Below are 12,222 nucleotides of genomic sequence, written 5' to 3'. Positions count from 1 at the left end.
AAGGGGAAAAAAAGAAAAAGAAAAAAGAAAAAATAAAGACAAAACCAAAAACAAAGAAAAAACACAAAAAACCCAAAACCAAAACAAAAAAACCCACAGTGTTTGATGTAAAGTGTTAGGCAGTATTTTGACTTTCCTGACAAGACAGAATAAAAAAACTTTATTTATTGAGCACTCATATTACTTTTCCATTTACACTTTAATACCCCTATGTTACTTAAAGAGAAAACCCCGTTGCTTCTTCCCTGGTTGTGTAGTTCCAGTCTCTGTGTTCTTCTCTCTCTGACATTTCAACAGCCAGTTGAGCTGATTCGCTTCCCCAGGCTTTACCCAAAAATTGGTGACTTTTTTGCTTGATGAGATTTCTGCCACTTTAAAAAGTAGAATTGTCTCACTAATAGATCAAACAAGAATTGGATGTGAGTGGGTGAGGCAGCAGAACTGGGCTTTTCCACGTCAGCCAGCTGCTCATACAGCTCTCAGCTGACTTCTGCACAATCCAAATCTTGAAAGATTTTAGCATATTTTATTCAAAACTCAAGAGCACCTGACCTTCATGAATTTTGGTTCTGCTACATATTATTCAGAAACCTTCCATAGATGTCCAGTTACCAGGTCTAATTTGAGATTCTGTGAGACTTAGAGCCTTTAGAGGGGTACCTCAAATATGTGGAAGGAGTGCACAAAACTATTCAGGTGCAGAAAGTAACATTAAATCAGGCTAGTGTTAAGAGATGATGATACTCAGGTATCCTATCTTGGTCATAATTGCTTCATTTCACTCAAGTACTTCTGAAGTGTTCAACAGGTCTCCAGATATCAGTAAGGATACTTGGAGCTTTCCTGGTAGCTCAAAAAAAAAAAAAAAATCCAAAGTTTTTGAATAGCATCGACACCAACAGAGCTGCAGGGCTTTTTGAGCCCAGATAGAAATATTCAGGCTGTAAATTTCTCTTTGAAAAAACATTAGGGGGTGAAAGACTGGTTTTCAAAGCAGACATTTAGAACCATATTGATATTTAGAAATTGAATTATCTGTCCCATAAAAGAACCATTTAAAGTATAAACCTTTCTCTAATTAAGAAATGTGGTGGCTTGTACTGTGAAGTAAACTAATGGCTTTGCCATAACAAAAGAAAAAAGAGGTATGCTATATTTAAGTTAGCTTCAGTCTTATTTTTTTTAATGCAAACATATGAAGAAATAAAGGAAGTCCAGAGCACAAGAAAATATTCTCACTAGCCAAAAAAGGATTAAAAGAACTATTTTGAATTTTGTTGTTAGGAAAAATAGCAATTTATATAAAATGCAAATTAAGAGTCAATAGTTTTGTTACAGAATATAGGAGCATGACAAATTTGCATCTTTGACTTCAGTCTATTTATGAGAAAATTATTTCCAGAAGCTAAAGCTGAAGATTTTGGTTTTTGAAGTTAATAAGATTTTTGTTATTTTCAGGAAAACCAAGTATTCATCATAGTACATTTTATCTAGATAAATAATAATTTAATTTGTGACTTTAACCTTTGTTTGATATGATTCACTGAATATCTTTCTTTTATTTTTGTTTTAACAGTTCAAAACCAACTATGAAAAGAGAAAGTTTAAAGTAGCTATTCCATCCAATGACACATCCACAGTGACTTCCATAATAAGCAACGTGTCAGAAGCAATGGAAGCTCTCACCCGAATGAAAGAGGAAATCGTTCCTGTTCCAGGTTCCGTGAATGGAGTGAATGCCCTTGGCTTGGTGGTGTTCTCAATAAGTTTTGGCCTGGTGATTGGGAGCATGAGGGAGCAAGGTCAGGCATTGAAAGACTTCTTTGATAGCCTTAATGAGGCTATCATGAGATTGGTAGCTCTAATCATGTGGTAAGTGCCTCTTCGATAAATTCCTTTTTAAGCTACTAACAATATTTTTTTTATCACAGTCAGACACTGGGTAGCAAGAATCTATTTGGCAGAAAGTCAGACAGTAAGATTGTATCTACCTTGGAACTTTTTTCATGAGTGACCCCAAGAGCTGTAACTCTCGGTGACCATAATCTGCCCAACTCTTTCAGGGGGTTTCACTTTTGACATGAGAAAATTCAGGGTCTATGGCAGAAGTTGCTACCCTTATCAGACCTATTCTATGTCTTCATAAAGACAGCAGTCACAGCAGTAAGCTGTTGAAGTTTCCTTACATCTTAATCTGAATTCATTAAAGGAAACCGACAAGCCTCTCCCATAATCTTATTTCTACACAGCAAGACCTTGTTATCATAATTTTCCAACACAACTGGTTCCTGTAGTTGTGAGGTTTACACATATGTCCTTGCATTGTAGCTGCACTGCTCACACATACACATAATTTTCCTGCTTTCTTTATTTTGTTCATTAGGTAAATAAAATTTATAAATAAATAAATAAAACCTTTTCTCTCAAGGAATGAAATCTCAAAAATTAAGATTCATTATTCTCCAGGAAGAAGGTTAACTGTGAAAAGAAATCATATCTTGTTGCTTTCTTTACTACAGGTAAAAACAAAATCAGCTCCAAGAGTCTATCAAGGAACACACATATATACTGCCATACTAGATATGAAACCAAAAATAAGTACATTTGCTCCATTATCTAAAATCTTTTCTCCTTCACAAGCACATTTAAAATGTTAAAGCAGTGGCTTCAGATAAATTGCCACATGGACTTGATGACGTAAAGAGCAGTTAAAATATAGTGAATAGATTCTGTTCTGTGTTATCTTACTGTGAGAAGACAAGTGGACATTTATAGGAGGAGGGCTGTACCAAAATTACTGCTGCAGCAGAATGACATTCGAGTTTTTTGCTCAGCACCAGCTTTCTTCCCCTCTAGCTGTGCTTCCTGATAGGCAAAAGCAGTTCATCCCACCCATGCAGCCAACCATTGTCACACAGATTTCTATGTGATGATGAACATAACATCCAGTGCCCCACTGGATGAAATGTAACATAGCCAGAATTGATGCCTGGAAAATAGACAGACCTTCCCAAAAATATTAGAGTGAATATAAATACAAATCTTTAGTTTAAACCTTTCAGGTACGCAATAGGTCAAAAGTCACATGTGGTATATTAATTCTACAATTTTTATGTGGTTAGTCTGTTATTATACTTATCATACACTGTCCAATTAAAAGGTTAGCTGGTTAGGTAATTATTCCTGGGGTCCTGCCCCTCTGGAAACAGTCTAGAGGTTTCTTTTGCCCCACTTTTGATATGTCTGGTCCAGATTCTGGTTGGAAAACAGAACACCCTTGTACTCCTCTTGGAATAAAACTAAACAATATTTAGGAATGCATTTATAAGGTTAGCTTATTGTTCCTAAATGTAGGGAAGAAAGATTGGAAAAATATTAGAAGCTATGGCCAAAGCTACAAAGCTGCAATTATGTGAAAAATATAAATAGCTAATAGCATCAGAAGCAGCTTGAAATCTTCATGAAGTTATCAGACTTCTGTGTGGGTTCCTTCCCCAAGGAAACTTCTTTGCATGTAGGAAACAGCACTGGAATAGAATTGGGTGCATGGTACAGTACATATACATATCAGTTTAGCCTTCATTCACAGGCAGAATTATAACAGGATTGGCCAAAATAGCTTTTACATTACACTTGGATTCAAGGAGAATTCAATTCCCCACCTGTCCAAAAAGCATCTTGAAATCCTCCCCAGATGCTGAGTCCACTGAATCCCACCAAAAACACTGCTGTGGTTCAATCCATGTTGAATTGTTAAGAGCTGAAGAGTTTTTAACTGCTCCTGAATAAGAGCATCCTAACAGTGAAATTCTGCATTTATGCATATAAACACAAACAGGATGGATGTGGGACCAAATCTTTACTTTGTTTTGTAATGCTGTTTTGATTTCTTACTTGCAGGTATGCTCCACTTGGAATTCTCTTCTTGATTGCTGGGAAAATTGTTGAGATGGAAGATATGGGTGTGATTGGTGGTCAGCTTGCCATGTACACTGTAACAGTTATCATTGGTTTGCTAATTCATGCTGTCATTGTCCTACCTCTTCTCTACTTTGTGATCACTCGTAAGAATCCGTGGGTATTTATCGGAGGCTTAATCCAGGCATTAGTCACAGCTTTGGGAACATCTTCCAGGTATAACAAAATATTTTAAAGCCGTATCTTTTTTTAGTATTATTGGTTTAAGAAACAATTTTCCTTAAAGTTAAGTGTTCGATATTCTAAGTAGTTTGTAATGGCTTGATAATTAAGGATAGAGCTGGCAAAGAATATGCATGGCAAAATGGAGCAGCAAACAGAAAAGTCCCCGGGGGATTCCTATTGGCAGCTGACATTTGTGCCCAAAATCCTGATAGCCAATTATGGATACAGAGCCTACAACCAAACTGCCACTTTTGCTCTTGCAGGTGGTCAGAGTTATGTCATGTGAATTTAAAAAACTGTTTGCATATATGACAGAAACATTACAATAAAGTTTCTCTACCATTTGACCTTTCATAAAACAGCAGCCGTTTTAGTAGATTTTTAAAATGTGTCCTAGAAACAGGGGGTTTCAGTCAGATATTCTGTGATGCTAAATTTGAATCCTTGGTGTTTGAGATTATTTTGAAGTAAAAACCTAGGCTGATGCAAGACAGCATATTGTACTGCAAGTGGATTTAAAAACCATTTAAAATTTAACAGTAAGATGACTGTCAGCAAAAATAATTTTCTAACACAGACTTCCACAACCCCTCTTTATTTTTGGTCAGTGTTTTATCAATATTGGTAGAGTTTTCAAAGACTAGAAAGCCTGCTATGTATTTAGCAATGAAGGTTTCACTGAGATCAAGTAACCTGAATTGCTGAGTCTTGGAAAACCTCTTTACTGTGGTGAGATCAGATGTAGAAATTCAGGCCTGGCTCAGACAGAGTTAACTTTCTTCACGGCTGCTCATATAGTGCCATGTTTTATATTTTTAGCCAAAACAACAATAAATCACATGCTGACATTTTAGCTGTTGCTAAGTATTTGCACAGCATCAAGACCTTCTCTGACTCTCATTCTGCCCCCACAAGTGAGTTGAGGGGTTCACAGTGGATTGGGAGGGCACATGGCCAGACAGATGAACCAAAGTGAATAAATAGATATTCCGTGCCACACACATCATGCTCAGCAATGAACAGGGAAAAAAGATTTTAAAAAGGCTGGCCACATAATACTCCAGAACTTGCTGGCCACCAGTCCATCTGTGGGAGTGGTGTCTAAGTATCACTTGTATTGTCTTGTTTTCTTCTGCTCTTCTTTCAAACTTCTCCCACACTTACTAAACATTTTTATTCTCAACCCCTCAATTTTCTTGTTCTTACTGTTCCTTTTGGTTTTGCCTGTCCCATCAAGGTGTGGAGGCAAATGAGTGGCTGAGTGATGCTTAGCTGCCTACTAGCCCACAGGTGGCAAAATAATGCAACCATCAACCAAAATGTCCTTTGCAGGAGAGCCTACAAACAAGAAGAAAAAACAAGCTTGTTACTGAAGGTTTGAATAGTTCAACTGGTATACTTTCAAGAAAACAATGCTTAGGGATGATTCAATCACAGCTCCATGACTTAAAACTGAGAAGCAGGAATTTTAAATAGATTCCTGTGCCTGACAGAAGAACCTTGTGACAAAATACTAAACTTGAATACTTTCAGATTAGGGATTACATAGAGGATGGCACTAATTAACATTTGGAAAAAGTTTCCAAAGCATTAGGAGAACCTTCAGCATTAGAAATGCTTAAATTCAGTATTTGCATAAAATAAAAACTCTATCCTGGTAGATCATATAAAAACTAAGACAGAACTGTCTCATGATTATAATGTGACATTCTTCTATTTCCCTCTTTGCAGAATTTATATCATATATTGTCTTTTTTCTTTCTGTTTCAGTTCTGCAACCCTACCTGTTACATTTAAGTGTCTAGAAGAAATAAATGGAGTGGACAAACGAGTCACAAGATTTGTACTCCCAGTTGGTGCTACAATTAATATGGATGGAACTGCTTTATATGAGGCTTTGGCTGCAATTTTCATTGCACAGGTCAACAACTTTGATCTGAACTTTGGACAGATTATTACAATCAGGTATGTAAACCACTGTCATTTATATTTAATAAAAGGACCTTTGTGATGACCCTTTCCTGGTTTAAGTGGGATTAAACAAAAGTGTCTAGAACTAAAAACAAGAACTGCTACAGTATCATATTATCTGTAATTTACATCTTCTCACAGAAGAACCCCCAGCACATATTCTCATTTAGATAAACTTTTAGCAAAACTGTAACGTGACAACCCGTTGCTATAATAAAGACAACAAGTAGAAAATTTAATTATTTTCAAATTTTTCTTTCTTAAGAACTCATGTAGTTGTTGGGACCTACAGACTTATAATGAGTACCAGGTAATTTATAATGCATGTACAAAGCTGAAGCATAAAGTCATCACAGTGTTATTGCTAGAAGAGGAAGTGTTTTCCTGGTTTCAGAAGACTATCAGGGCTAGCTGCATAAGGAACAGAAATACAATTTATTACATCAGATGGAAATGGTGAACACAGGTTATGTTTTCAAGCACCCAACCCTTCTTGTTTGAAATATAACAGCAAACAACTCACTACTAGCATCAATGATGACTGATCTGCTTTGCTTTCATTTTGTTTACCACAATTTAAGGAAAAAGGGTGGTGGGTACTTGTGCAGAAGAAAGGAGTGTCAGCAAGGGGACAAGTGGGCATTGTGGGACAAAGACACATATCTATCACACAGGAACACTGAAAGTTCAGACATAATGCTCCATAAAACCCACCAGTTTATTTCAATATTCATTAACCTAAGACAAAACTCTGCCTTCACCCTCCAAGGCAATTATTTCACATTCATTAATACTTGAGCTGCTCCCTGGAAAACCACCTGAGAAAATAAATTGTCCCTAAACCAGATGTGAACAAGCATATTTCTATGAAGTCACTGGACTGTATGACTCAGGGTTTCTGGCAGCTTTCTGTTTTCTGATGCAAGAACACCAACTGCTGGAGGAGAGAGACTTCACCTGGCGTGAAGTTATAGTGAGATGGACAGAGAGCAAAAGTTCTTGTGTTAGATCTGCCAGGACAGAGCTACCTCCTCAGCTTTTCTTTTCACATGTTTGAGCTTGTGGAGAGAGTTTTTTCTGTGGGTGGGGACATGTAACTATAATGGTTTTTTCTGGCCCTTGGCATCTCTTTGGGAATTTGTCACTAACAAAATTATGTTTCAAGGTTTCTGGATAGAAGTTTAGTGAAACACTTTGGATCAAGGGTCATAGTCCCCTGCAGCTACAGGGTATTCAGTTAAGGGGCTAGGCTCATCTTTTTATTTACTAGTGGGTAAATGCCTTTTTGCTTTATATCTGGTTTTAAAGTTTGACAGATGATAAAGAGAGCTTTTAGTACAGTTTCGTTACAGAAATCAGTTAATTGTTCTTGCCATCTCTTTGCACAGCATCACTGCTACAGCTGCCAGTATTGGGGCTGCAGGCATTCCTCAAGCTGGACTGGTCACCATGGTCATTGTTCTCACATCAGTAGGTTTGCCTACAGATGATATCACTCTTATCATCGCAGTGGACTGGTTCTTGTAAGTATCTTTATGGAGTTGTTAAAGGCTTAGACCATATTTAGAACTGAAATAGCCAGACACATTGTGGCTATACTACACTGTTTTGCTCTGGAAGTCAGTTGAAAACAAGTGTTAAAAAGAATAACTGTTTCTTGCTAGTAAGGTATTTTCCTAGAGCAGATGGTGAGGGGTGTTGCTTAATTATGGTTCCTTTTGCATGCAAATTTTACATAAAAACCTGTATTGTTCAGATATTAAAAAAACTTTCAGATACACTGTAATTAAATAAGCAAAGAATTGCTTTATTCTTTTATTTTTTGTAGGATGACAATGAAAACGTGTCAGTCAATCAGACACAAAAGTGGATCAGATCCAACCAATTCATTGCAGCCTTGCTGACTATCTGATCTAGGAAAGGTTCATCTATCTACCCCATGAAAGCAGAAATTAAAAATAATTGTGCAACTGACAGCACAAAGTATTGCCCCTCAGTTTTTCCATTCATCTATCTGTAGAAGATAACAGGCATCTTTAAATATATATACCTAGGTCCAGGAAATAAATGAAAGGAAGATTTTTTTCCAACCTCTGTTTCATCTAAAACCTATTATTTAGCCTTTCTTGAGGCTTTTACCCTTCAATCTTCTCAAGTGATCCCTGAAAGAAGTTGCCTGTGTTGTTATCAGAACATAATGTCTTCAAATGATTATCCAGCCACCTGATGTAGGTGGGTGATTACCTACACTGGCACCACCAGTCACTCCTTGTCAAGCTGCCTTCTGCAACTGCTGGGCAGAGCCCTCCGAGAGGGATGAATTTTTGTAGTTTAATTTGAGTCATTCCTGCACAATTCCACCCTAAATTACACATCATATCTTATGGTCAGGAGACAAACGTAACAAGGTAAATTGTTGCTGGCTTACACGTTTAGAGGATATAAACCCAAACTCTTGATACCCAAGAGTATCAAAAGGCCTCCAAGAGGCCATGTGCTCCCTTTGCCATCCTCTTCACATGACCATTTCTTGGTGTGGACTTCCTAAGAGTATTAGCACACTTTGTGACTCCACATCCCGATGTATTTGTTAATGTCTGTAGAAGAAATCATGGCATTAACAGCTCAGACAAGCCAATGAATATAAAGCAGGTGACTCATCTGGTGGCTATTTGAGGGCCATTTTAGCACCTAGTCTGCTTGCTTCCCTGAGCAAGGGATGGAAGTCACTCACTACTTTTTCCCTAGGGATCGTCTTCGTACCACTACCAATGTCTTGGGAGACTCCATTGGAGCAGGAATTGTTGAACATTTATCACGGCATGAGCTGAAGAACAGGGATGCTGAGATGGGTAATTCCGTGATAGAGGAGAATGAAATGAAGAAACCATACCAACTGATCTCGCAAGAAAATGAGAATGAGAAACCAATAGATAGTGAAACCAAGATGTAGGCTAGAGAAAGCGTGAGTTCAACACTACAAGTGTGGGAAAACACACACTTTTTCCGGCGATTTATGTCTTGAATTCACCAACTTCATCTATTCCTTGATTTCTCCCTTTATGCTCGCACTGGAAAGAATTAATGAAAATATATTCCAAACTAGCAGTGATCATGGTATATGTTGGCTTCCCACTTAAAAAAAAATTAACAGGCAACAACACTGGTCCTGCTAGACATATGCTAACTGGGGATAAAAAAGAGATTGTGTATATGTTACTGGAAAATGTGAATCTTTTTTTTTTTTTTCTTTTTTTTCTTTTTTTTTTTTTTTATGAACTGGAAAGTAAAAACAGATAACAGAGCCTGAAAATGGTTTTATTTTTTTAAATACCTGTTGCAAAATTCCTAACATCTATAAACATACAATCAACACTTCTAACTTGATAACTGCATCCAGCTAAGTAAATTAACAGGACTTTTGCTATTTTATCTGATTTTTTTTTTCTCTAGTGTTATATTATTGTTCAAATAGTAGCAGGAAAATAAAAAGCAGGAGATTATTTGAGGGGATAAAAGGGGGAAGATATATAAATAAAGAAAAGAAAATACCCCCAAATCAGCACTTTTACCAGCTGAGATGAAATATTTCTGAGAAAGTTATTTTATCTAGACAGTTTTTTGAATTAGATTCAGCTGATCTTTATAAAAATTTAGCCTAGTTGGCTCCCACTGACTTGCAAACATTTACATATACATGTATGTACTTCCAATCTGGATTTGCTCCCTAAATTTCAACATCACAACCCAGTTAAACATCTGTGTGTGTGTTTGTAGGAGCAAGGCCCTCGTCTGGGACAGAAAATGTGTCTTCGTCTCTGGATGAAAAAATTTGCACACTCTGGATGCACTAATGAGCTACTTAATAAGCAATTATAAGAAGGCAATGCCAGCCTTCTACAGAAGGTGCAGAGGGTGAGATGTTCAGCTCCTAAATGGGTTGCATTCTGAATCTGAATCCCTGAGACCAGCAGAGGTTTTCTGATTGGAAACCTCCCAAATTCTTGATCCACTAATAAATTATAGAGGTATGAACTGGATTTACATTTTGGCTCTGGAGACGGCTCCGTGTCTTAATGTGAATGTTTTAATTCCTAGAGAGTTTACCAGTAGCACCTGAAAAAGAAGATAAAAACCCTTAGAAAATAAAATTAATGGATACTTTTGTATTTTTATTAGGAAAAGATATGCAAATTGAAAAACAATAAATACTATAATATATGTTGAAATTTTAATTAGAAAGGATTTTAAAAGTGAAATATTGTAGGTAATTTTCAGGGAATAGATAAGAAAAAAATGAAAAAAATAAAACAATGCACTTGTAATACAGTGGCTTTTTTGCTCAAGATTATTCCCTGAAAAAGTCCTTTTCTAGAAATATAAATTATGTACTTTACCCTTTTTGCCTTGCATTATTAGAGAGGTTAAACCAGAAAGTTTTATAATGCAGATGCCGTTGGGAGTAAGAAAAACAATAAATGGACAGGCACAATAATTTTCAATGATCTATTTTATGGAAATATTCAACTTTCTACTTTATTTGTCCCTTTGCTAAATTAATTCTGATGACAGAAATGAAGGATCCCCTTGCATTGTCCCAGCTGCCTTTCAAAAAACATTCAATATGTTGCATTTGTTACTTAAAGTCCATCAATAAGATGTACAAGTAACAGTAGCGAAAATGTTAGCATGCTGGTCAAAGACAAACCTTTTCCCTGGCAAGATTAGTTTTTGGGACTGAAAATTCCTGTCAATCTTCTCCAGTTAAGTAATTCAGAAAATATGAGCAAGAACTCTCAAGTGAATGAAGTGAGCAGGGTTTAATATAGGTTACTGAGCATCAAACCAAGAAAGGTCTAAATGAATCTCTAAATGAATGACTGAAAGAAAATATGGGTTGTTTTTTTCATTTCTGGTTTTGTTTTGGTTTTTTTTTTTTTGTTTGTTTGTTTGGTTTTTCTTCTTCTTTTTTTTTTTTTTTTTTTTTTTTTTTTTTTTGCTAACAGAATGCAAATCTAGGATACAGACAGGCATTTTCTGATATATAATTAGAGATATTTTTATATAGATACTGTATTCAGAATGTGTGTATAAACATTAACTGTAGAATTTATGGCATAACATTTTAAATTTTTGTTAAGATTTTGTTTGGAAATACATTGCAAAGACAATGTAAAAGGCTGTCTTTCTATGACATCAGCTGAGAAAAATGAATTGTGTCACAAAGAATGTGATCTTTTTTTATACTAACTTTGTTTCTTGTGGAAATCAGGCATTATAGAAAGATCCCCTTCCCCATCCCTCACCGGTTCCGCATTGGTATGCACCCAGAGTGGATTGAGAAACATTACTTTGTAGATGTATTTTCAATAAAAATAGTTTTACATTACTGCTCTTATTGTGATTTAGATTTCTTTCAAAGCCTCTGTAATACAAGCTTCGCACAAACTCAGAGATGAGGAACTCATAGTATGGGATTTCAGGAATTACAGGCCATTGTGTACAGCAGGGATTTGAGCAGGGCTTTGAACAGGGCTTCCTCACTACAAGTACTTAGTTTCATGATCAAAAATAAAGAAGTAAGGGAGGCAGAAACATTAAGAATAAAAGGAACCAGTGTTTACCACACCAATGTTCATTCAAATTCAAGTTTATAAATACGTTAAAAACTGCAAAATCTAAAAAACCCCAGAAAACATATAAAAATCCACAAAGCCAACAATAACAACAACAGAAGATGCAATTAGATTATCCAAACCCCAAATTCAGCTTTGTAACATTACAACATTCTTAGACAATCCACTGTTATACCCATGAAAGCGATTTATGGTACTGGGTTCATTTGGCAAAATCTTCAGCTAGCAGTTATCATCTAATGGAAGTGAATATCTCATCAGAGGCACTGAAAAGGTATAAAAGATACAAGCTGAATCACTTGCATCTGGGAAGTTGTGTTGTTTGGAGCAGATGGGGACAGCAGGGAGAAGTCCTGCCTTCCTGAACATACAGCAGCAAAACACCAAACAATGGCCTTTATGAATATGTCTGTGGTGTTTTAAGCATAAACAAATTTTGTGAAAAAAATTGGAGACGAAAAACGTTCAGAGA

The 12,222-nt window shown here is 36.3% G+C and overlaps 1 protein-coding gene across 4 annotated transcripts in view; it reads left to right on the top strand.

Annotated features, from left to right (window-relative positions):
* SLC1A3 (solute carrier family 1 member 3) overlaps positions 1–10,273 on the top strand; it is a 60,878-nt gene extending 50,605 nt beyond the window's left edge. For 2 of the 4 annotated variants that reach the window (XM_041396018.1, XM_041396016.1), the window contains 5 exons: positions 1,577–1,872; positions 3,901–4,134; positions 5,914–6,108; positions 7,503–7,637; positions 8,863–10,273. In XM_041396018.1, the coding sequence (XP_041251952.1) occupies positions 1,577–1,872; positions 3,901–4,134; positions 5,914–6,108; positions 7,503–7,637; positions 8,863–9,067 (1,065 nt within the window). In that variant the 3' untranslated portion in view covers positions 9,068–10,273. The remainder of the gene's footprint in view (positions 1–1,576; positions 1,873–3,900; positions 4,135–5,913; positions 6,109–7,502; positions 7,638–8,862) is intronic. The other 2 variants (XM_041396019.1, XM_041396017.1) reach the window with 2 other exon arrangements.
* The last annotated feature ends 1,949 nt before the right edge of the window (positions 10,274–12,222 follow it).

The sequence above is a fragment of the Onychostruthus taczanowskii genome, unplaced genomic scaffold, assembly GCF_017590055.1.
Source record: "Onychostruthus taczanowskii isolate IOZ18803 unplaced genomic scaffold, ASM1759005v1 scaffold123, whole genome shotgun sequence".
In the NCBI taxonomy this organism is placed as follows: domain Eukaryota; kingdom Metazoa; phylum Chordata; class Aves; order Passeriformes; family Passeridae; genus Onychostruthus; species Onychostruthus taczanowskii.
Note: the sequence above shows the minus strand (reverse complement) of the source record. Positions and strands in the feature narration are given on the sequence as shown.